The following is a 25,150-nucleotide window of genomic DNA, read 5'->3' on the forward strand; positions in this document are numbered from 1 at the left end:
GTTGAATGGCCTACTCCTGTTCCTATGTTCCTACGTTATAATCCTAGAAATTACTGTTGTTGATATTAATGGATAAATACTTACTGCCTTCATGTGACAGTCCTTGTCCACTATTTTTGTGGAGGCATTAACCTGTTTAAAATAAACTTGTTAACATCTGCATTAAAATTGCAGACAAAAGAATATCATCTGAATGTGTTTAGCGTTCATTTGCTAATATCACCAACAGTATTTCTAGACCATACTGTACTTATTTGAGGCTGTTTAAATAGAACACGGGATAGAATTTTCATGGGGGTTCCCTGATCTCCTGCCGTAACTTCGGTGGATGATCGGTGGAAACCTCAGAGGAACGGTATAAACAGGCCTTTATGCCATTTCTTCCAAGTTGCCACTGATCCTCTGCCAAAGTTACGGTGGGAAATCGGAAGAACCTGCTCAGAAATTCTAGGCAACGAAAACAACTGACTGGTGAAGGTGTAGGTGTGCCAAATGTCAGAAAGAACAAAATCACTCCAACAAGAAATGTGATGTGGTCAGATTCCGATTTATGGGAAATATGATAGGCCAATTTACCTTGACTTTTAACATGGCAGAAAATTTCCATCATCAGTGTTAAGAAAGCAGTATTAGGATTCATTTTTCTCAGCTTTGAACATAATCTGTAGCACATGTGCTGGAGGAATGATATGTGCTCATCCTCTCTTCCAGTGCTGACTTGCTCCATCCTGTGAGGATGTCTGTGCCAGACTGTCTGAAATGTTGTGACTTTTTATCTTCATCCTTGTCAGGGCATTACTGAGTGATGGGACATATTGTGAATGGCCTAGTCTGTATGAGGAAAACTTGGTGTCAACATCATCATGCATTTAATGGCTGGCAACTATTCCCTGGGGGATGCGGGATACTGAGATCTTCACAATCCCTGACCATGTCAGCTGCCCTCTTATGCAGAAATCAACTCCAGTGCTATTTGCGCTTTGTCAAGAGATAACGTTTTTTCAGTATGCTTAGTGCCAACTGTCTCCTGAAGGATTATAGTTTAACCTTTTGTTACCTTATCAGCCAAAATATGTACCCAGAGCCCACTCTAATTTTAATTAAAAAGACATTTTTTTTCAGTAGATTGAAAACATATCCAGAGAACACAAACATGTTTTGCCATCTGTATATTTAATTAGTAAAAACAGGTGTCTTATGGTTCATTTGCCTTAAAGAAATGCTGCTGACAGCAGATCCTGAAATGGGCGGCAGTATTGTAAGTTCTCAAGGCACTCAAACCCACCTAAACAGATGGTTTCTCTGGTGCCTCCAGAGGTACCAGCAGCAGAACAGGCTCCAGTGGTTTCTGCCTTCATTTATTCTTGCTGGGGACAGTCTGTCAACACTCAGCCCATCCGTACAGGCTGGTATCGTGGTTCTGTGATCAGTAGCCTGTGCAGTGAGACATTACACCAAGGCCCTGTCTGCCTTCTCAGGTGGACGTAAAAGATCGCATGACACTATTTCGGAGAACAGCAGGGGAGTTCTCCCCAATGTCCTGGCACAATATTTATCCCTCAATCAACATCAATAAAATACTGATTATCTGGTCATTATCACATTGCTGTTTGTGGGGCCTTGCTCTGCGCAAATTGGCTGCAGCGTTTCCTACATTACAACAGTGATTACACTTCAAAAAAATACTTAATTGGCTGTAAAGCACTTTGGGACATCCTGAGGTAGTGAAAGGCACTATATAAATGCAAGTCTGTTTTTCATTTAACCACAGAGGAGGGACTGGTGGGCAGAAATTAAGTTGTGAGTCTGTTGCTGCCAAATCTGCTCCCAATCTAAGTGGAGCCAAACCAAACAGGATTGCTTCAACTTGAAGTAGTTGTGTTTTATAAATCATTCTCCACAGTTTCCAGCCCCCCCAAATAAATCTGTAGTTAATTGCTGAAAACCTGTCAGTGATTTGCATTGTACAATGTAATGGAGAGACATTTCATACTGTATCCTGCACTGTATAACATTATGGAGAGACCTCCACTTTTTGGTAACATTCTTGATGTCAGCAATGTTTTTTGGGATGTCCTTACTGTCCTTCTGATTAGGAACAATGTATTGATTCTCTGAGTCACCTTCTTCCAGGCACAAAGTCGGCAGGCCTTGACAGTGGTATAACCTATCAACCCAAAGATGACCTGTTCATGAGCCTGCACAACATTCACCAGTACAGCAAAGCTTGTGTTTTCATAGTGCCTTTCACATTCTCAGACTGCTCCAATGACAACCCGACAACTTTTGAACTGCAGTCATTATTGTTTTGTAAGCAAATCCAACAGCCAAGTCCCACAAACTGTAAATGAGATAAATCACCGGATAATGGCCCCGTAAATCAATGTCTCCTGTTATTGACCCCGCCAAAGTTTCAATAATTAATATTGCGATGCAGGTGCCCATGCCCTAGGGGTGCATCTCGAGTGCCTACACACTGAAGAGGCTGCAAACTGTGGCCAAAGAGTATTAGTTCGGCAAAGGATGCTAACCCCTCCGCCCCCACCTTTGCCCCTTCCCCATGAAACAGAAAACTGCTATCCACAGCAGACCTCATGCTAATAGACTGCTTTAAAATAGTTTTTTCTTCGGGGATGCCGGCTTTCACCCCCCTCTGCCAGGTGGGCCCCACTTCCACCAGTTGTCAGTGTGATACGCTTGGTCTTATCAGACATACCTCCGCCGATCCTACGCCAACTGCCTTTGAGGACAAGAAATGCAGGAACTCCCAACGTAAGGAGGACGTGCCCTCCAGCCCCACCCCTCCACCAATGGCCTTGTTTTGGATGGACAAATGCTCCACCCCCACGAGCCCAATCGGATACTCCAATGTTAGGCCAGGCCCTGGCATACCCATGTCCTGTACTCATTTGCAGCCCTTCCGGTCAATTCCCATCGAAGATACTTTGGGTTTTCGAGGCAAAATCTGTTTTGGTGGTGTTGGCCAAGGGATAAATGTTGGCATTTGGGAGCACTCCCTGCTCTTCTTCAAATAGTACCACGGTATCTTTCATGTCCATCTGAAAAGACAGATGGGCCCTTGGCTTAAGGTCTCATCCATAAAATGGCACTAAAATGTCAGCTTCGATTATATGTCATGCAGTGAGGTTTAAACCCACAACTTTCTGATTTGAAGCAAGAGTACCAAACTCGCACTCATACTTTTCCTTAGTGTCAAACTTCCATAATAGTTCCCAAACCTCCTCTCTTCACAGTTGGTTTACTATAATGGCTGCTTTTATGTAAATTATTTGGGCTCTTAAGGTGCCAAAATAGGAGTCAAATAGCTCGCCTCATCACTAATTTCTTTCATTTTTAGGGTTAGGGTTAGGGTATTTTTAATGTTGTGGTCATCCGCACCCTCAAAATTGTGGAACTTAACTTCAGAAGATCATTAATACTTTTAACAAAGTTCAACTAAGGAAATATGTCTGTACACTATCGTCTTTTTGACAATCTATTAACTTGAAGTCCAGTCCTTAGTCAATAATTCAGAAGATGGATTACACATCAGTGCTGATTGAGGTCGTGCCAGTTTTGACTTCAACATGAGTCAGAGACCAGCAACGAAGAGCCAGCACCCTTCGAAAAACCAAGATCTGGATTTTTTCAAGTTGGAAGCTGCCAGAATGTGCACAGATTTTTGGCCCTATAGAAGGGTTGTGCCATAATTTATGATTGAAATTCTTTTAAAAACCCTAGGTGATGTTACAGTGCTCTTTTTCTATTTTCATGTAAGTTCCAAGTCAGAATAGGATGGAAGTAACCCCCAAATAAATACTTTGGCACCCTCAAACCTTTCAAGAGGGTATACTTATCAGGAAAGGCTGAACAGGCTGGGGTTATTTTCTCTAGAAAAGAGAAGGCTGAGGGGTGACCTAATAGAGATCTTTAAAATTATGAAAGAGTTTGATAGGGTAGATATAAAGAAGGTGTTTCCATTTGTGGGAGAGACCAAAACTAGGGGCCATAAATATAAGATAGTCACTAACAAATCCAATAGGGAATTCGGGTGAAACTTCTTTACCCAAAGAGTGGTAAGAATGTGGAATGCGCTACCACAAGGAGTAGTTAAGGCGAATAGCATAGATGCATTTAAGGGGAAGCTAGATAAACACATAAGGGAGAAAGGAATAGAAGGATATGCTGAGAGAGTTATATGAAGTGGGGTGAGAAGAGCTCTTGTGGAGCATAAATGCCGGCATAGACCAATAGGGCCGAATGGCCTGTTTCTGTGTTGTAAGTTCTATGTAATATCATTCACTGATCCTGCAAGAGCAGCTACATAAAATAATATTTGTCTTCTGCATGCATACCTCAAGTTTACACTTACTACAATAGTCCAGCATTTTATTTAATAGCCACTGTAACTCCAACAGTGGACTATCAAATAACAACATCCATTTTCAAATTCTATACTCAAGGTGGATGGGAACATTCGTCCTCTAATTCAGATGCTGAAACCTCAATAAAAACAAAATGCCAGGGCCTAGGAGGCATCTTATTCTTATTCCTGAAGAAGCAGACAAATCATTTAAATCTCTCCCATTTGTATCCTATTATCTATTCAGAACACATAACTTTGCCAGAAGTGCAGCGGAAATCCTGTTTACACACGTAAACGGGGTTTCTGCCACACTTCCGACAAAGTTACGACAGTGAAGCAGGAGCAGCTCTGGGGAAATTCCAAGTCATTAAAATCAAAGCCCCAACAATTTGGAACTTCACCAGTTTCATCCAATGTCATTCAGGGCAGCTTCCTGGTTACTTTATCAAAAGCTGCCTTAAGGCCAATGAAGGCAGTGTAAAGTTTAGATTCCATACTCTTAAATATTTATCAATCAGAAATGGAGAATTGGAATACAAGTCTATAGAAATTATGGTAAGGTTTTACAAGCATTGATCAGACCAAAATTATGGTAGTGTGTTTAGTCTAGGTTATCAAGTCATAAAATGCATTGGGAAGATTCAAAGAAGAGCAGCAAGAGTAAACAACTAAGTGGTTGTTGGAGGCCAATCATCTCAGCCCCAAGGCATTGCTACAGGAGTTCCTCAGGGCAGTGTCCTAGGCCCAACCATCTTCAGCTGCTTCATCAGTGACTTTCCTTCCATCATAAGGTCAGTGGTGGGGATGTTTGCTGATGATTACACAATGTTCAGTTCTATTTGCAACCTCTCAGATAATGAAGCAGTCCGTGCCCGCATGCAGCAAGATCTGGACAACATTTAGGCTTGGGCTGATAAGTGGCAAGTAACATTCGCACCACACAAGTGCCAGGCAATGACCATCTCCAACAAGAGAGAGTCTAACCACTTCCCCTTGACATTCAACGGCACTAACGCCACCGAATCCCCCACCATCAACATCCTGGGGGTCACCATTGACCAGAAACTTAACTGGACCAGCCATATAAATACTGTGGCTACAAGAGCAAGTCAGAGGCTGGGTATTCTGCGGCGAGTGACTCACCTCCTGACTCCCCAAAGTCTTTCCACCATCTACAAGGCACAAGTCAGGAGTGTGATGGAATACTCTCCACTTGCCTGGATGAGTGCAGCTCCAACAATACTCAAGAAGCTCGACACCATCCATGACAAAGCAGCCCACTTGATTGGCACCTCATCCAATCACCTTAAACATTCACTCCCTCCACCACTGGCGCACTGTGGCTGCAGTGTGTACCATCTACAGGATGCACTGCAGCAACTCGTCAAGGCTTCTTCAACAGCACCTCCCAAACACGCGACCTCTACCGCCTAGAAGGACAAGGGCAGCAGGCACATGGGAACACCGCCACCTGCACGTTTCCCTCCAAGTCACACACCATCCTGACTTGGAAATATATCGCCATTCCTTCATTGTCGCTGGGTCAAAATCCTGGAACTCCCTACCTAACAGCACTGTGGGAGAATCTTCACCGCACGGACTGCAGCGGTTCAAGAAGGCGGCTCACCACCACCTTCTCAAAGGCAATTAGGGATGGGCAATAAATGCTGGCCTTGCCGGCAACGCCCACATCCCATGAATGAATATAAAAAAATCCCTGGTGTTAAGGGGATGAGCTGTTTTTTTCATTCTTTCATTTTTTTCATTCTCAGGATGTGGGCATCACTGGCAAAGCCAACATTTATTGTTTATCCCTAGTTGAGAAGCTGGTGGTAGGCCTTATTCTTGAACCACTGCAATCTTATTATTCTTTGTCGTGGTTTTGATACAACTCAGTGGCTTGCTGGGCCACTTCAGAGGGAAGTTAAGAGTCAACCGCATTGGTGTGGGACAGGAGTCACATGTAGGCCAGACCAGGTAAGGTCAGCAGGTTTCCTTCCCTAAAGAACGAAAGTAAACCAGTTGGATTTTTACGACAATCTGTCAACTTTTCCTGTTACCAACTTTTTATTTCCATATTTTAAAAAAATTAATTCAAGTTCTCGAACTGCCATGGTGCAATTTGAACTCACATTCTCTGCTTTATTAGTCCTGGCCTCTGCATTGCTAGTCCAGTAATATAACCAGTACACTACTGTACTGGGTATTAGGAAAGAATAAAGGTTGAGCTTTACAGGTATGGAAAGAAGACAGTTAATTGAATACATAAAAAGCTGTGCCAGCTTCCTCATACAGGGAGCCAAGGTGAAGCTGCACAGAATCTGAGGTGTGAGGGACCTGGGATTTTCAAGCAGCATGGGGGCTGCACCTTAGTGGCAAATTAGGTGCTCTCCTGCTGACCCCACAAATTCTGGCAGGCACAATGCCAACATAACTGTCAGGACTACAGCCCACAGATTTTTAGGGCCAATGTAATTTGTTCAGTAAGTTTTGCCGCATCTTTAATTAGAGGTTCAAAGGAGCCAAATCAGTAACAAAAATTGGGTGCTTCAGCTTCTGTTTACCATAGAATCTTATAGCAAAGAAAGAAGCCTTTGCCAGCTGTTTGAAAGATCTATCCAATTAGTCCCATTGCCCCACTATTTTCCCATAGACCTGCAAATTTATCCTTTTTAAGTATATAACCAATTCCCTTTTGAAAGTTATTATTGAATCTGCTTCCACCACCCTTTTAGGCAGTGTATTCCAGATAATTACAACTCGCTACAAAAAAAAATTCTCCCCATCTCACCTCTGGTTCTTTTGCCAATTATCTTAAATGTGTCCTCTGGTCATTGAGCTACCGGCCTTATTTACTCTATCAAACCCCATATAATTTTAAACACCTCTATTAAATCTTCCTTTAACCTTCTCTGCTGTGCGGAGAACAATACCAGATTTTGATAAACAATGATAAACATTGCAAATTTAGATTATTTTGAATTTTAAAAAGGTCCCTTTTTGGTGGGTTCCGTTTATTCTGAGTTTTCTGAGGTATAGAGTTCCTGGCATTATAACTGCTGGTAGATTGCAAAATCAAGTTTGCAGTTGAACTCGCTTGGCTTCTGTCAGCCGCCTGCCTCCCACGTCTGTGTCTGCTCTCCTCCTAGCAGATAACCTTATAAATGGTTCTTTTTTGTTTAGCTCGAAGAATAAAAAGTGACGGAATTTTAAAGAATGGAAAGCCTTAAATGTTACTAATACGCCATACACTAAAACTAATTAACTCTTGCTAAATGTTACCTGGGGGCAGCAGCACAATTTAGAACTCTAGGTATTTTTGTGTGAATGACATTTTTTGAGAGATGAAACCTCCTCCCCACCTCTGTTTCTTCGGATCTCATTAAACTGCCCATCAACTACGATCTACTCCTCGGACTGTAATCAACTCTGGTCTGAATTGTCTGCTGTTACACATGGCAGAGCAGCCCGGTGATAACTTTCCTACTGCTTTTGCCTCCTACTTGAGGTGAAGCAGTTGGCTGTTGGCATTTGGATTCAGTAGTGCTAGGGATTGCAGCCCTAGAGCCATGTTCTTCCACTTTGTAGCATTGTGGGTTTATCACAAGATAATTATCGATGTCCCCTCATTCTCGATTCCCCCACCAGAGGAAATAGTTTGTCTGTATCAACCCTATCAAATTCTTTAACATTTGAAATACCACGATCAGATCACCCGTCAATCTTATATGTTGAAGGGAATACAAGCCAATTCCATTCCACTGCCCCACTTAGTTGGGTATCATCTGCAAATTTGACCACTTTGATTACAGTTTCTGAATCCAGGTCATTTATAGAAATTTGAAACAGTAGTGGTCACAGCACTGAAGCCTGAGGCACCCCACTCAGTACCTTTCCCCTACTGATTTAATTCCTCTAACCAGTACTCGTCGTTTCCTACCCTTCAACCAGTTTCTGATCCGTTCCCAGGGTTTACCCTAAAATTCCACAGCTTTGAGTTTAATTAATAGCCTTTCATTTGGAACTATTGGAAACCAATATACACTACGTCTAGGGCTTGCCACAGTCCACTTGGGTTGCCCCTACTTCAAAGAAATCGAGGAGGTAGGTCAGATAGCATCTTCCTCTGCTGAATCCATACTGACTGCCATTTACTAGATTGTTATTGTACAGATGATCTTCAAATTTACTCCTAATAATCAATCCCATTATTTTACATTTATTTTGGGAGGTCCTGAGATCGTGAAAGGCTCTATATAAATGCAATTCTTTCTTTCTTTGATAGAAGTGAAACAAGACAGGTTGACATGAAAGGTGACCAATTTTGTCCCAAGAATGGGAACGAGAACATGACCTTAAACTTTAAATGTGGTCCTACAGCGACATGGTACACACCCACATAGGCTACAAAGACAAAGGGCTTGGACATCCTTATTATAATGAAATACTGGCGGGCCAATTCCATGGTGGAGCACTTGGACCCAGAAAGGTAGCCACATTTTACTTGGCACCAAACTCCTGATTCTACAGGAGAAGATTTTTTACATTTTGAGACTATGCTATGTGCATGCGCTGACCTCGTTACTTATTACAAAATTGTACAAATTAATGAAAATTGTAGAACTCCACCACTTAAGTATAGAGCACAAGATAATTATGGATGAGAAAGGCCATTCAGCCCATCTTAATTCATCCATCCAGAACACCCGACATTTCCCCCCATTTCAGCTTCTAATTATTTCTTAAATGATTACAGGTGTTTTCACCTCTACTGCTCTGCAACCACATTCAATTTGTCAATCATTCTTCCTGTGCAGAAATGCTTCCTGATCATCAGTCTTAAATTTACCTTTAACTAGTTTGAACCTATGTCCGCCTGTTCTATTCTCACAATTTCATTTGTAAAGTGGCAGGATTATCTCACTATTTTGGCTTAATATTGACCCTTTAATAGATCCCAATATCTGATTTGTTTTACAAACAAACTGGATTCCTTTGTGTCTTCCTCTCATAACAAAGAAATTGTTTACAAATGTACTTAATGTATATAAAAGGACATTTATTGTTTAAACGGTTCATGCATATTCTATTTGGCCATTTAATATAAAAATACAATTCATACCAATCACTTCGATCTCTCAAATTAAATCATTTAAGAATGCTATCACAGCCAAATAAAATGGGTCTTTGTCTATTAGCTAAAAGTCTCTTGCGGTCCAAAATATAATTGAACTGTTCAGTTCTGAGGATTTTCATTTTCTTTAGAAATCTTCTTCATGACTCCACTGAAGTATTTGTCACGGAATGAATTGTGTCCCGTGTATGGACTATACTTAGCATCAATAAGATGGGCAAATCGATCCTTATCCTAAGGGATGAAGGAGAGGAGATTAGTTTCTCTCTCACATGTACACAAACACACATTCCCTCTCTTTTTTTAAAACACTCAATATAAATTTTAGTCAGTAAAGCTTTTGGAATTTGTCCTCTCGTTTTTCAAAATTATTCAAAAAAAAGCTAATCAATATGTACTGGAAGTTAAAGAAAAATAACAGCTAACAGAACAGTGCTGATAAATCCTTGGAAATTGGTTACACAGCACATTCAAAATCCAGTTCACAGACTCACATGCAAAAATTTCAAGTCCAAGCCCAGGCTTTTGGGAAAGGTTGAGATCTTCATGTGAAAACTTTAATGAAGGAATTAAAAGACACAAAAAAATATTCAATTGATAAATTTAATCATACTATTGCAAAATATATAGCACATTAGAAGTGCGTACATAGGAATTTATAATGGGCAAAACTTGACACAAAAAGTGTAACAAAAACATGATAACAGGGAAATTAAGCTATGCAGTCAGGAAGTGCATGCAGATGTAAGATTTTTAATATATTATAAATACAGATGGGTCACTGGTTTGTTTGTGAGTATGCTAAGTAATAGTATTGACTGATTTGTTCAACTATAGAAGGTGAACACGTTCTCTCCTGTAGGAAATTGGAAGGAGCTACTAATGCTAAAACTGAACCACCAGTGCCAATCCATAGTGAACCAGGTTTCTCACTCAATGTAATGGAAGAAACTGAATTTCTTCAATGTAAGAAACATTTTATTTCTTCCTCTTCCTTATGTGTTTTACTTTTATTTCTCAATTTTTTTTATATCCTTCCCCTTTTTTCTTCTCCAAGACGTGCTGATTCATGATATGCAGTTCCATAGGTACCAACAGCCTTCCAATACCTTACCCAAGTGGCCACTCTTCACATGCAAGCTAAGACAGGGAGTGTTGGTGAGCTGTTCAATCATGGAGAGTGCCAAATAACAATTTTCAGCAGGAATGACTGGACAGTGATCTGGAACAGAAATCCTATTTGATTTTCCTTCTCCCTTGGCCTGGTTTGCTAATACTTTAATGAAAACAGTCCCAACGTTACCCCAGCTGAGGTCAACTAACTAAGCACACCCAGGGTTTGAACCTGGCCTTTCTTGGAGCAACCCTCTCTTTTCCTTTTGCATTTCCACCATTTCTTAATTTAATGGTCTGTTTTTCTTTACCTCTTAGTTTTTTTACAACTGAGCTTACCTTAAGCTAAGCTGTGGGATGATTCAGAAAGCATCCAAAACATTAGAAGAGAATAAAATCTAGAATAAATAAGCAGAAATCCAGGAAGAGGCCTGGACAGAGCAGAAAAAAATGTGGGGAGCAGCAGCTGAACTAAGAGAATTTACTTTGGAAATAGTGCGTTTTTTAAAACTTTGTATTAGAATCAACACAGCATCATTCCAGCATGAAGTGTGTCGTTTTACAGTGATGAAAGCTTGTTTCTTTTTTAAAGAACATATTTTTAAATTCAATCTTCCATGACCTTCAAAGAGTTAGCCTGGAAAATACATTCATTGTTGTTTTCAAAATACATAAGATATCTGACATAAAATTAGATTTAATGTAACTAATAAGTGTCACTGTCTCTCCAATGCAGCAATTAAGAAAGAGACAGTCACTGCATTTATTTCCTGTTTAATGTGTATGAGACTCATTCCAATTAAACACACAAACTAATTTACCAAGAAAGGTTATGCTTGGATCAGGAAACTGCAGCTAAAAAGCAGCCAATTTCCAAATCCTTGTACCGCAACTCATTTAATTTCTTATCCAGCAATTCAATCGAAACAAAAACAGTCACACCCTGAACAAAACCTTTTTCTAGAGTCAGCAGGACATTTTACATGGTTTTTACCAATGGACTTACTGCCTTATCATGCGAATCATTGAAACCAGATAGTTAGGAGATATTTTATGCTTGGATCAACATTTCTATTTAAATGTTGCATTTGGATCAAGAGTTACTACACAATAGAAGCGAATGCCAAGTGGTTTGGTATAATGGAATCTTATGCTTGGATCAGAAATGCATTTATTTGGACCCAAGTGTAACCTCTAGATTTGATTTATCCTTCTCAGATGTTAGAGGGTTAAACAGTGTGGTCTTTGACCTCCAGTGGATTGTGCTACTATTATTACATTAAAACTTACAGGCCCTCTTCAAATGATAACATAATCATTGGTTGAGGTCCCTTACTGCCGTGTTAACCACAAGTCATTTACTTCCCTTTAAACACCAGCTGTTCGAAAGAGAAATGTTGTTATCTGTAAACTTTTAGAAACAAACCACATTTGAAAGCACAAAACAACAAAAGAAAATTGCTCCCCTGTGCTTCTCACCTCAGCTTCTGGAACTTCACACTAACCCTTGACAATTGGCTTCTAAAAAACTATTGACCTAAAAAGTTGCTCTTACAATTGCAATATCCAATGTTATTAGCTATGCTATTACCATTTTATAAACAGGAAAAAGAAAGTATCAGGTAATGTTGCATTTGCTTACACTTTTTAAAGATTCATATCCTACATTTACTCAGATGGGCCTCAGTTCAGCTTCAGGGTAATTGCCCATGTCTGGTTTTTGTTTAAAAAGCCTGTCTTTCTTATCACAGCTTTTCACTGCTCTACATCTGCTGCTGTACAGTAGCTATAGAAACCACTTGTGCAAAATCATACAGCTATAAACATTGTGAAGGACAACTAGTTCTGACAAAAAACTGCTGACACAAAACTGGGAAACTTATAAGAGGGGAATATCATTGGGAAATTAATCCAAAATAAATTATTTAATAAAATATTCTGCAAACCAACACTTAAATGGTAATATATTTTTAAAGAGTTATACAAGAAAATTATAACAATTAATATTGAGTTAAACTATCCAACAGGCCAGCTTTACGATAGAAAGTTACACAAAAATGAAGACAAATCAACTGAAAGGCCTACACTATGATAATTACTAAAAAAAAACTTTCAGCTTTCAAACTAGGTGCTTTCTTCCTTGCATTTACGATCTACAAAAGTTTTTCCTTTTCAGTGTCCTCTTCAGAAATGTGCAGAACCAAAGAACATTTCCTACAATACACTAAAAACAAAACTGTTTAATTTTTGTCTTGGTGCCAAAATTGTAATGTAGCCATCAAATGTGGACACACATTTATGTAGGCAGAATATTTGAAACATAATTACAAGGATGACATCAATGCACAAAACTAATTAAACTCCCCAGCTCTAGTTTTAATTAAATTTTGTTTAAAATAAAATTTCCCCACTAAGTAAATCACCAGGCATTATTATTCAAAAACACAGATTATCTTTTTTTAAAAATGTACTTAAGGTAAGGGATGTCAATACAGGAAAATAGAACCTTTTTTCACTTTTGCGTCCAATGGGCTCGATTTTTGCACCCCCGAGCGGGTGCGTTCGTGGCGGGGGGGAGGGGGGGGCTGCGAAAATCGAGGATTCCCAGGGCGGGTCTGGAGCCTGGCTCCAACCCGCCCACTTCCGGGATCCCCAGTGATGCACTGACATGCACGCGCAGCCCCTGCACGTGGGACTGCCGCCGTCAATTAAAGCCGGCGGGATGCCACTTGAAGTAATTAACCAGGTACTTCAGGTCGTTTACAGACCTGATTGACCTGATATTTTAGGAGGGGTGGGATTTTCAGATCAATTGGGACTGTTTCCCGTACTGGGGGAAACACTCCCAGTTCAAATGGACGTGTTGCAGCCATCAGCCTGTGGCAGCTGCAAAGGTCCATTTGACAGGTGGCGGGGGGAGACCCTCACTCATTGCAGGAGGCCACTCTGTCACTTTGGACAAAGTTTGGCCTCCACCACCCTCCTCCTAACACAAAAAAATTCACCAACTTGCACACTTACCCCGGTGTCCAGAGACATGTACCTACCTTGCGGACCCCTCACATGTACATCTTCCGGATGGGGGCCGCCATAGCTGCAGTCATGACCTCCTCGGAGGGCGAACAGCATCACCAGCCTTGCCAGCCACGCCGTCCACCTCTGACACGTGGAGCTCCACAACACAGTGCTGTGACACATCCACCTGCACAGCAGGAGGGAGGGCAACCGCAGAGAGAAATGCGTTGCAGAGGGCACTACCCTCACCACAGGGTCTACAGACCGAGGCTCAGCTTCCTGGACCTCTCTGAGCAGCAGTGCACACGGAGGCTCAGAGTCACTCGACATGTAGCCGTGGACATCTGCAGCCTCCTTCATGCCAAGCTGTTCCTGGCTGGCCCGAGCACCATCTTCTTACCTGTCGCTGTCAAAGTCACCACTGCCCTCAACAACTTCTCCTCCGCATCCTTCCAGGGTGCCACCGGGGACATCGCCGACGTCTCTCAGTCGTCTGCACAAAAGAGCCCTGCAAATAAACCTACACCCACTCTGCAGTGACACAATGGGTGGCATCAGTTGTGGGTCTTCGTAGTGATCCTCAGGAAAGGGCATTATTGCACAAACCAGACAAGATTCGCAAAGACGTGGCAGTAGTGGTGACAATATATATTATGTGAGTTGATCAGAAATTAAATAAAAGTAAAAACCATGACAAACCCTCAAACACCCTCGTGCATCCCCTTCATGCTCACGACACGTTTGCCTTACTCTTCCTACTGCACATATGTGATGCATGCCTTCTGGCTGCAGCACAGGTAGTGGCAGGTTGGTTGCGGCTGACTGTGAAAGAGATGCATGAGAGGTGAGTATGAGATAGAGCCATGAGATTGTATGAGGATTGGGTTGAGTGGTAGTGGTGGGATGAGTACTGGCGAGGTGAGTAAGTGCAGGTAAGATGAGGATGAGCTTTGAGTGGGTGTGAGGAGTGATGTGATAGAGTAGTGTTGGCAGTGCAGAAGAAGATGTGGGATGGGGGCGGTGATGTGGCAGACGGAGTGTAGGGGAACGAGTAAGTGTACTCACTTCAACTGACCTACTGAGGTCATTGCAGCGCCTCCTGCACTGTATGCAGGTGCGCGATATGTTGGTGGTGCAGATGACCTCCTCTGCCACCTCGAGCCAGGCCTTCTTGGTGGCAGAGGCAGGCCACTTCCTCCCGCCTGCCCAGAGGCGGGGGGGGGGGGGGGGGAAGATCTCTGTCCTCCCCCTCCTCCTCACCCCATCCAATAAAACCTGGAGTGAGGCATCATTAAACCTGGGAGCAGCCTTCCCCCGGGCTGCTCCATGCTGTAATTTTTCCTATTTTCTGCAGCATTCGGTGGAGGACTGCCCCTTTAAATAGGGCTCCTCCAGCTGACAGCCTATGCTGCGCATGCGCAGTCCGCCCGCTGTGCAGCTTTGCAGTGCGAAACCCGGAAGCAAAGGTAAGTGACTTCAATTAGCCTGCGATTGCGTGCGAAGCACCCCGATTTCACTGGGCGCATTACCCACGTGGCCAGTCGACCCCCCGCTGCGAACCCGGCGCCCTCCTAATATTGTGCCCAATGTTAGCATCAAGTATGGATGAGGAACAGATGCTTCTCTGTTATGCCCTAAAAATACGCATTATCCTATCTCAGAAAAAACACTTCCCACTGCACTCCAGTGATAGGCGCTTTCATACCAGGGTCTTTGTGGCTTCTCTGAATATGTCTGTCAACTTATCATAGTGTCATAGTAGGTGCAGCACAGGAGGCGATTCAGTCCATCATGCCTGTGCTGGTTCTTTGAAACAGCTGTCCAATTAGTCCCATTCTCCTGCTCTTTCCCCACAGCTCTGTAAATTTTTGAAAGTTACTATTGAATCTGTTTCCACCACCCTGTAATTCCAGATCAATACAACTCACTGCATAAAAAAATATTTCCTCATGTCACCTCTGGCTCTTTTGCCTATCAAATTAAATCTGTGTCCTCTGGTTACTGACCCTTCTGCCACTGGAAAGTTTCTCCTTATCTACTCTGTCAAAACCGTTCATGATTTTGAACACGTCTATCAAATCTCCCCTTAATCTTCTCTGTTCTAAGGAAAACAACCCCAGCTTCTCCAGTCTCTCCACATAACTGAAGTCCCTTATCCATGGCAACATTCTAATAAATCTCTTCTGCACCCTCTCTAAGGCCTCGACATCTTTCCTGAAGTGCGGTGCCCAGAATTAAACACACCACTCCAGCTGAGACCTAACCAGTATTTTATAAAGGTTCAGCATGACTTCCTTGCTTTTGTACTCCATGCCTCTATTAATAAAGCCCAGGATCCTATATGCTTTTTTAAACAGCCTTCTCAACTTGTCCTGCCACCTTCAAAGATTTGTGTATGTGCACCTCCAGGTCTCTCTGTTCCTGCACCCCCTTTAAAATTGTACCATTTAGTTTATATTACCCCTCCTCATTCTTCCTACCAAAATGCATAACTTCACACTTCTCTGCGTTAGATTTCATTGGTCATGTGTCTGTCCATTTCACCAGTCTGTCTATGTCCTCCTGAAGTCTGGTACTATCCTCCACATTGTTTACTACGTTTCTGAGTTTCATGTCATCTGCAAACTTTGAAATGATATCCTCTATACCCAAGCAAACTTATGGGTGACATTGTGCTATGGAATTACTGTTGGTAGGAACTTGGTTGATACTGCTGGATCTCACTTCAGTTAGGAGCCATACAGCCAGCAAAGACAGTGTGGATTCAAATTAACTCAGTTCCTGCAACGGTACTTCAGTTTGATCCACAAACCTTCACAGAGGAGGGTCTATTTAACTCTTCAGAAGTGTGTGGAGCTGTACAAAAAGAAGGAATTATAGGGATAATTGTACGAGGTCATGCTGCTGGCGGGAAGGCTCAGCTGCCAGGAGCACATATAGGAAATTTGGGCATGTTGTGTGAAGTATGAAAATTAACTATCTTATGTCTTTTGGACTTGGGTGCCATCTCTAGTCCCATCATTGTGCACATATGGCAGATTTATCCCAAATCCATTTCAACAGCAATCATTTGAGGAATGGTTTTACGTTTTCCATAAAACCATGAAGACTCAATAACGTGGATGCGGAGAAGCATTTTGTGTAAAACCAGCAGAGAGATCAGGAACACAATTATAAAAACTTAACCACTGAAGAAAACAAAGTAATGCACCCCAGCAAGCCCACTCCTCCCAACAGACCAAATCACCCCAATTTAATTTCCCAATAATCACAGGTAAAACTTCCACAAGGAAAACATTGTGAAAATTCTGCCTGATCCCCAAAGGAGGGAGAAATGTTTTAATTTCACTTTAATAGGGTTTCAGAGTTCACACGCAATCCTCCTGGGGTTGGGGAGAGGAATGTAATACTGCTTTAGGAAGTTGCCAGTAAGATGATGTGCAAGAGTGCATTGGGGTCTCTCCTGCTCATGATTTTCTCTCTTACAATGTGGAAAAGTCACATACCCAGTAGGGAGAGTGGATACTAACTTAACACTGTAATCTACTTTATACCAGCCAAGGTCCTCAATTTCTTAAATAATGCAGTCCTCCACACCACATGATGGGATACTGGCCTGGGTATGTGACTTTTCCACATTGTAAGAGAGAAAATCATGAGCAGGAGAGACCCCAATGCACTCTAGCACATCATCTTACTAGCAGCTTCCTAAAGCAGTATTACATTCCTCTCCCCAACCCCAGGAGGATTGCATGTGGACTCCGAAACCCGAATAAAGTGAAATTAAAACGTTTCTCCCTCCTAGTGGGAGGATGTGAAATAGAATAAATGAGGAGCCAATGATCCAGCACTCCCTTCGCGGAGTAGCACAGGCTCGAAGCCCAGGTAAAGAAATCATGGCCATTAAAATGGATGAAAAATTATGGGCTGCAAGCAATTTTCCCAACCTGCATCTTTCTTAAGATAGTTACAAGCTGTCAGCCAATCTAATTTTTTAAAATTCATTCTCAGGATGTGGGTGTTGCTGGCAAGGCTGGCATTTATTGATTTAGGTGGTGGTGGGCCTTCTTCTGCAGATGTTATTCATTGTAGCGGTTTGATACAATGGAATGGCTTGCGAGGCCACTTCAGAGGGTGGTTAAGAGTCAAACATGTTGATGTGGGATTGGAGTCACATTTTGGTCACACCAAGAAAGGATGGCAGGTTTCCTTCCCTAAAAGGGCATTAGTGAACCAGTTGGGGTTTTTACGACAATATGGTCACTTTTACTGATACCAAATTTTTGTTCCCAACAATAATGATTGTGGATTGTTTAGGAAACTCTATTTTACATATTTTTGTTCCTTCCCAGATTTTTTTTTCTTTAGATAGTCAGTGTGCTGCAGGTGTCTTTTCTGGGTAGATTCTAAAGTTCCTGCTTTCAATCTTTTTCACCTTTGGACTCCATAACAACAAGATGACTCCACTTAAAATGGTATTTTGTACACGTTGCATGTTTCTTTAAACTAGAAAAGAACAGCTTATCCTAGTCAGACATAACCCATTATCTACTTTCATATCACCACTGACCTCTGTCTGGGGCTCCATCTCATGCTGCGTTCCTCTAACTACCAGTTTATGTACCAGCAGCTGCTGCATGCCATTGGTGATAATTTCCTTTCTTCCCTGGGCTACTTTATATCTTATCTGTACTTTAAAACAGTGTCACAGCTGCCTTTATCAAGTATCTATTTTTAAAATTATACTGTAGTATTTACATGCATCTCAGTTAGTAATTTAGCACTCAGTCATTGTCACAGATATTCCAGTTCCCACTGTGTATGTGCTACTACTTCCGCTTTGATGTTACAGTCTGGCAAAACAGTCCTTAAAACTACCACCTTTGTCCATGAAAGCTGCAGGTTCAAGATTCATAATGAAAATTGCAACATCAATATTACAGGAAGTATCAATATTTATATAGAGAGTACAGTCAGTAGGGTGAACCTAGTCTAATTCTGTGCGTAACTGTACATTCTTAATGTTACATTATCTGCTCTTAAAAGGGGCTTTTTCCTCATTATCTGAATATAGTTTTGCACTTCCCATACTAGCTATTCTTATGGTCTCAGATGGAGGTCACCAATTAGTGCCAGATTTTGTGCTACGGATCCATGGCCATTAGGAACTGGGTTGAGACTACTCAAACTTTTTTAATGTAGGATCTTTACGGCCAGCAAACAGAGGACACTCTCAGCCATCAGTCTTTTCTGGTTTTGAACCCTCGTCCTGCAGGTGATAGGATACTGTGATTTACCTACTGCTCTACTTCTGGGCCGAACGCCTCGCTCATCTATACTTATCTTAACTCAGCATAATGCAGGTTGAACAAATGAATGAGGAAATATGGTGATATTCTTATCCAAATGCGCCCTATCCAAAATAAATAAAATATAGATTTCTATCGGCATAGGGACAGTCCACTCCTGATAACTTTGTGCTAAAAAAATTTGAATTATCGAATAATTCCAATTAAGCAACGTAATTATCATAGAATCATAGAAGTTACAACGTGGAAACAGGCCCTTCGGCCCAACATGTCCATGTCGCCCAGTTTATACCACTAAACTAGTCCCAATTGCCTGCACTTGGCCCATATCCCTCTATATCCATCTTACCCATGTAACTGTCCAAATGCTTTTTAAAAGACAAAATTGTACCCGCCTCTACTACTGCCTCTGGCAGCTCGTTCCAGACACTCACCACCCTTTGAGTGAAAAAATTGCCCCTCTGGACCCTTTTGTATCTCTCCCCTCGTTATAGACTCCCCTACCTTTGGGAAAAGATTTTGACTATCTACCTTATCTATGCCCCTCATTATTTTATAGACTTCTATAAGATCACCCCTTAACCTCCTACTCTCCAGGGAAAAAAGTCCCAGTCTATCTAACCTCTCCCTAGAAGTCAAACCATCAAGTCCCGGTAGCATCCTAGTAAATCTTTTCTGCACTCTTTCTAGTTTAATAATATCCTTTCTATAATAGGGTGACCAGAACTGTACACAGTATTCCAAGTGTGGCCTTACTAATGTCATGTACAACTTCAACAAGACATCCCAACTCCTGTATTCAATGTTCTGACCAATGAAACCAAGCATGCCGAATGCCTTCTTCACCACCCTATCCACCTGTGACTCCACTTTCAAGGAGCTATGAACCTGTACTCCGAGATCTCTTTGTTCTATAACTCTCCCCAACGCCCTACCATTAACGGAGTAGGTCCTGGCCCGATTCGATCTACCAAAATGCATCACCTCACATTTATCTAAATTAAACTCCATCTGCCATTCATCGGCCCACTGGCCCAATTTATCAAGATCCCGTTGCAATCCTAGATAACCTTCTTCACTGTCCACAATGCCACCAATCTTGGTGTCATCTGCAAACTTACTAACCATGCCTCCTAAATTCTCATCCAAATCATTAATATAAATAACAAATAACAGCAGACCCAGCACCGATCCCTGAGGCACACCACTGGACACAGGCCTCCAGTTTGAAAAACAACCCTCTACACCCACCCTCTGTCTTCTGTCGTCAAGCCAATTTTGTATCCAATTGGCTACCTCACCTTGGATCCCGTGAGATTTAACCTTATGTAACAACCTACCATGTGGTACCTTGTCAAAGGCTTTGCTGAAGTCCATGTAGACCACGTCTACTGCACAGCCCTCATCTATCTTCTTGGTTACCCCTTCAAAAAACTCAATCAAATTCGTGAGACATGATTTTCCTCTCACAAAACCATGCTGACTGTTCCTAATCAGTCCCTGCCTCTCCAAATGCCTGTAGATCCTGTCCCTCAGAATACCCTCTAACAACTTACCCACTACAGATGTCAGGCTCACCGTAGTTCCCAGGCTTTTCCCTGCCGCCCTTCTTAAACAAAGGCACAACATTTGCTACCCGCCAATCTTCAGGCACCTCACCTGTAGCTGTCGATGATTCAAATATCTCTGCTAGGGGATCCGCAATTTCCTCCCTAACCTCCCATAACGTCCTGGGATACATTTCATCAGGTCCCGGAGATTTATCTACCTTAGCCAAGCAAAGTGGAAATTTGGTGCTAAAAAATTCAAATGATCAGATAATTTGAATTAAGCGACTTTGAATTAAGCATAGACTGTGCATACCATATTTAGAATAAATCGACATCTATATTCAAATGCATTAAAACGAAACTGTGCAAATACTGGTGACTGGAGCTCTAATTTAAATATTAAGGCTGATCAGAAGTAAAGGTCTCTGTGGACGTCATAATATCCAGTTAGTCTAGTTCTCGTGTAAAAACACCAGTGTTGTTGAAGAATAGGTAATCTACTCAGACAGCTGCAGATATGAGATAAAACATCACATCTGAAGGAACCAGAAGAGATTATTACCGTTATTCGGTAACTCAAACATTCAGTTTTTAATTGTCCTAGTAATTGAGAAAATAAAATCTTTCAACCAAAAAGCAACTACTGAATGGAACCAAGACTCACTTGAAAGGATGTCCTTTTGGTGAAAATGAGATCAAACATTTAGAAAGAATTGTGTTCAAAGGTGTTGTGTTTAAGAATAGACAAGGATGAGAAAAGGCCATTTTGTTCATCAAAGCACATCCCTCTAAAACTCTAGCTTTCCCAACTAGCATCCAAATGCATTTTGAATGACCTTAAGATTTTTCTCCCCATTGCCGTTGGGTGGATTATTCTATACATATAGCATTGTTCAAGTAAAGAAATAAAGAAATCCATAGTTCTGTCTAATGACAGTTCTAAGTTTATGTCCACGGGTTCTAATTTACTGGTTTCATTTGAAGTAATAACTAAACCATCTATATACCATTTATTATTTTATAAAGTTCAATAGGATCCCCCCACCCCTGTCGTTTTTCTCGACTGTAAAATTTAAGCTTCTTTTATCTTTCCTTATTATTCATTCTCTTTACACGTGATCAGTCTTGTTACTCGTTTGAGCAACCTTTCAATTGTCCATTCATCTTTTTGTAGGGTAGGGACCACAACTGAACATGGTACTCTAAATGACCAATGCAATGCAAAGCCTTAGCATAACCTCTGTAGGCTTCCACTTTCTATTGGTTTTACCACACTGTCTAGCAAGCGACAAGTCTACCATTATTCCCAGGTCTCTATTTAAGTTTAGCTGTGTTAATTTATTTCCATTTATTGTATTGTTATGAGGCATATTTTTTGAATAATCAATGCTATTTTACATTTTTCACTGTTAAATTTTATAAGCTATCTGTCCATCCAATCGCATAACCAAAGTCTTTCTGCATCTTCTGTCTCAATTGTTGTCCCTATTTTAGAGTCATTAGCAAATCTGACATCTTTACATTTGCTTTTAGTATTCAATTCATTTATGTAGATTAGAAACAGCAGGGATCCAATAATGCACTTAAAAGCTCCGTCCAATCAGACATTACACCAATCATGGGTACTTTTCTGTTTTTTAACCAGTCCATATTCTACCCTGGATTCTTGTGGCTGATAGTTTAATTAGGAGTCTTTCATGTGAAGCCCAAAACAAGTCCTTTGCCAGATTCCCTGGATCTAAGCCCCCATGCCCATAACTACAGAAATGAGGCAAGTTGCCAGGAATGCCTCCTCTTGCTTCGTTATCATGTCTGCCTGCACCATTTCATTTTTTAAAAAAAAGCAATTAAGTTCAATTTTGAAACCAAACAAAGCCTCTTTGAAGAATACAGATAGGAGGATAAGAGGGATCAGGGGAGAGTGGAAACAGGGTGAGGGGGCCACTGGCCTTTTCCCACCCATCCTTGGGGGAAGAGAGTGGTATTGATGGGGGTGTTAATGAGGGTTAAGGGTCAGACGAGTGGCAGCAGAGCATAGAAGAGGAAGATACAGGCATTGAGCGTGAAAGAAAAGACTGGGTAGCAAGTAGGAGATAGCAAACGGATTGGTAGGAACGGGGGAGTGGGAAATAACAGGTATGGTACACAATGGGAGGTGAGGGAAAGAATGAGTGCTGTGGGGAGTAGGAAGGAAGCCACTGGTGACTGCAGGCCACATTTTCCTTGCAAATCCCAGTCTGTAGCTCTTGGCGGCTCCTTTGCCTATCAAACCACACCATGCCATCCATCACTTCCCAGATCCTTTATTCCAGCAGCAAACTCAGACTCACAAAACGACCAGGACTATGGGGATGAATTTCCTTAGAGCTTCTACCACACCGACACCATAACTTTTGCGGAAGTTCGGCGTAAATGGGGTTTCCGCCAAAGCTCCATGAAAATTCTGCTAAGATGAGGGAGTCTGACACAACAGTGTAAACACCAGGAGCCAGCACATGGATGTGAGTCTCGCTACACAAGTATGAAAGCATTCTGAAGCAATCAAATCTGTTACAGGTCTGTGAAGGAGAAAGAAGGATGTAAAACTAGTTCCTTTAAGATAGGGCTATGCTGTACAACCAGCACAACCCTGTACTGCATGAAAAAACAGATACAATGGTGAACAAAGGCTATCACTAAGCAGATATTTGGTATGCTAAAGCAACACTTCAGATTTGGATTCTTGGGAGCGATTGTGTGGGAGAAGATCAGCAATATTATACATTCAGGCTCCAGTGGCGTTGCACATGCAGAATCAAGATTAAGTCCAATATTCAGGTCAAGCAGGTTAGAAGACAGTGGAATAACTGGACTCAGGTAGGGGAAGGGAGTTGAGGCAGATGGGAGTTGGAGGGAGAAAGTAGGGTAGAGAGGGAGAGACAGTTAAGAGTAAGAGACATTTAGAGGAAGAGAGGAGATGTGGAGATGAGTGTGGAAAGGGAGAGGGAAGGATGAAAAGGAGGGGGACAGGGCAGTAGCAGGGGAGAAACAGAGGTCAATGAGTCAGGGTCCATTTCTTCACAGCAGACATGAGCAGGAAATGGGGAGGGGATAGGGTAAAAGAGGAAGAGGATGGGAACAGGGGTGAAGGAGAGAAAGAAACAATAGATGGGGAGGGTTGGGTGGCACTGGGCCAAGGCCATTTTCCTCTCAGGGAATGGTACAGACAGTAGGGGGTAGTGCTTCTGGATGAGAGGCTGGAAGAGGCACGAGCTGTTCCTCAGCAGCTGGAGGAGGGGGATTTGCTCCTCATTGTGTCAGTGGTGAGTTATTGCTTATGGGGGACAAGAATTAGCCCAAATTTGTTCAGGGGAGGGGACAAACTTCACTCAGCAGGGGGTGTGTTGGGATTTTTTCTTAGTGGGAAAAGGGAGAAGGCTGAGTTTTTGCTCAAGTAGAGTAGGTAAGGCTGAGTTTTTATTCAATGGGAAGCAAGGTTGTCTTTGTCCTCAGTGGGGACTGGGAGGAGGATGACCAGGTTTGTCCTCTCTGGGCGTGGCTGATAGCAGGACCTCAGTAGAGAGTGAAGGTTGAGTTTGCCTTTAGTTTTGAGGGAGGGGGTGGTTTGGTCGAAATTCTGTTGTGAGAGTGACGGTGGTGGTGGGGCGGGGGGGAATTAGTAGCCATATTTCTGTTCAGTGGAGGCGGGACGGGTTTGCTAGTGGTATTTCTATTCATGGGGGAAGAGTATTTGATGGCTTTCTGTTCAGTGGGAGTTTGTTGAACTTGTCAGGGGGCTGGTTTGTGTGGTGAAGATGCTCCCACAGTGCTGTTAGGTAGGGATTTTTAGGATTTTGATTCAGTGATGATGAAGGAACCGCAATACATATTTAAATCAGGATGGTGTGCGACTCGGAGGGAAACTTGGAGATGTTGTATGTTGCATAACATTATTATGGTCAGGAGCCATTCAACTTGGATGAGATGCAGCTGTAAGCCATGGTAGATAAGGTGGATGAAAGTGAGCAGCAGACCAGCCAGGGAGACAGGTGCATGATGGTCTCATCAGCCAGTTCGACCATCGAGCTCTATACTTATAACACTATTATTTTCTGTTGAATAGGTTTACAGTTATGGAACTTCTAATTGTTTTACCAGTTCACCTTAGAAAAAAATGACACTTTTTTACACAATAAAAGAGTAGCAGGCTACAACATATAGTAAATGTGAATTCAATTTATTAAGCCGTTCAGGGATAGTGTGTTCAATGTGTTTGCCCTTTGTGCGTTGTGAACTTCTCTATAAACAACGGATGCGTCCCATTATGAAGTGTTCCCCTGAGAGAGTAGCACTAGGATAGCTGCATAGTCAACTGGCAATCTGTACGGAATACAGTACTCTAACTGTATCTTGAAAGCACTCTATCTGTATCTTGAAATAACCCTGATGTACCTTCATCAGTGCCAGTGCTCTTTTATTGTAAGCTCTGTAGGCTCATTGCTTCCAGGCACAGCACCTACTGTCACTTATGTAGGGCTTTCACCAATGTGAGTGCCAATGTGCTGTTCCTGTACTATGCCACTGCTTAAGAGAATCTCCTCAAAATGCAAACTGATCTGTCTGAGCACTACACATGTAGTACATTCATGGATCCTGTAAAACTGTTCTCTAAGCAAGTTAAAGC

The 25,150-nt window shown here is 42.0% G+C and overlaps 1 protein-coding gene across 2 annotated transcripts in view; it reads right to left on the reverse strand.

Annotated features, from left to right (window-relative positions):
* Positions 1 to 9,408: 9,408 nt before the first annotated feature.
* Positions 9,409 to 25,150, reverse strand: part of trmt11 (tRNA methyltransferase 11 homolog) — an 84,271-nt gene continuing 68,529 nt past the window's right edge. For both annotated transcript variants that reach the window (XM_067983801.1, XM_067983804.1), the window contains one exon: positions 9,409 to 9,734. In XM_067983801.1, the coding sequence (XP_067839902.1) occupies positions 9,603 to 9,734 (132 nt within the window). In that variant the 3' untranslated portion in view covers positions 9,409 to 9,602. The remainder of the gene's footprint in view (positions 9,735 to 25,150) is intronic.

This window comes from Heptranchias perlo, chromosome 5 (assembly GCF_035084215.1).
Source record: "Heptranchias perlo isolate sHepPer1 chromosome 5, sHepPer1.hap1, whole genome shotgun sequence".
Lineage (NCBI taxonomy): Eukaryota > Metazoa > Chordata > Chondrichthyes > Hexanchiformes > Hexanchidae > Heptranchias > Heptranchias perlo.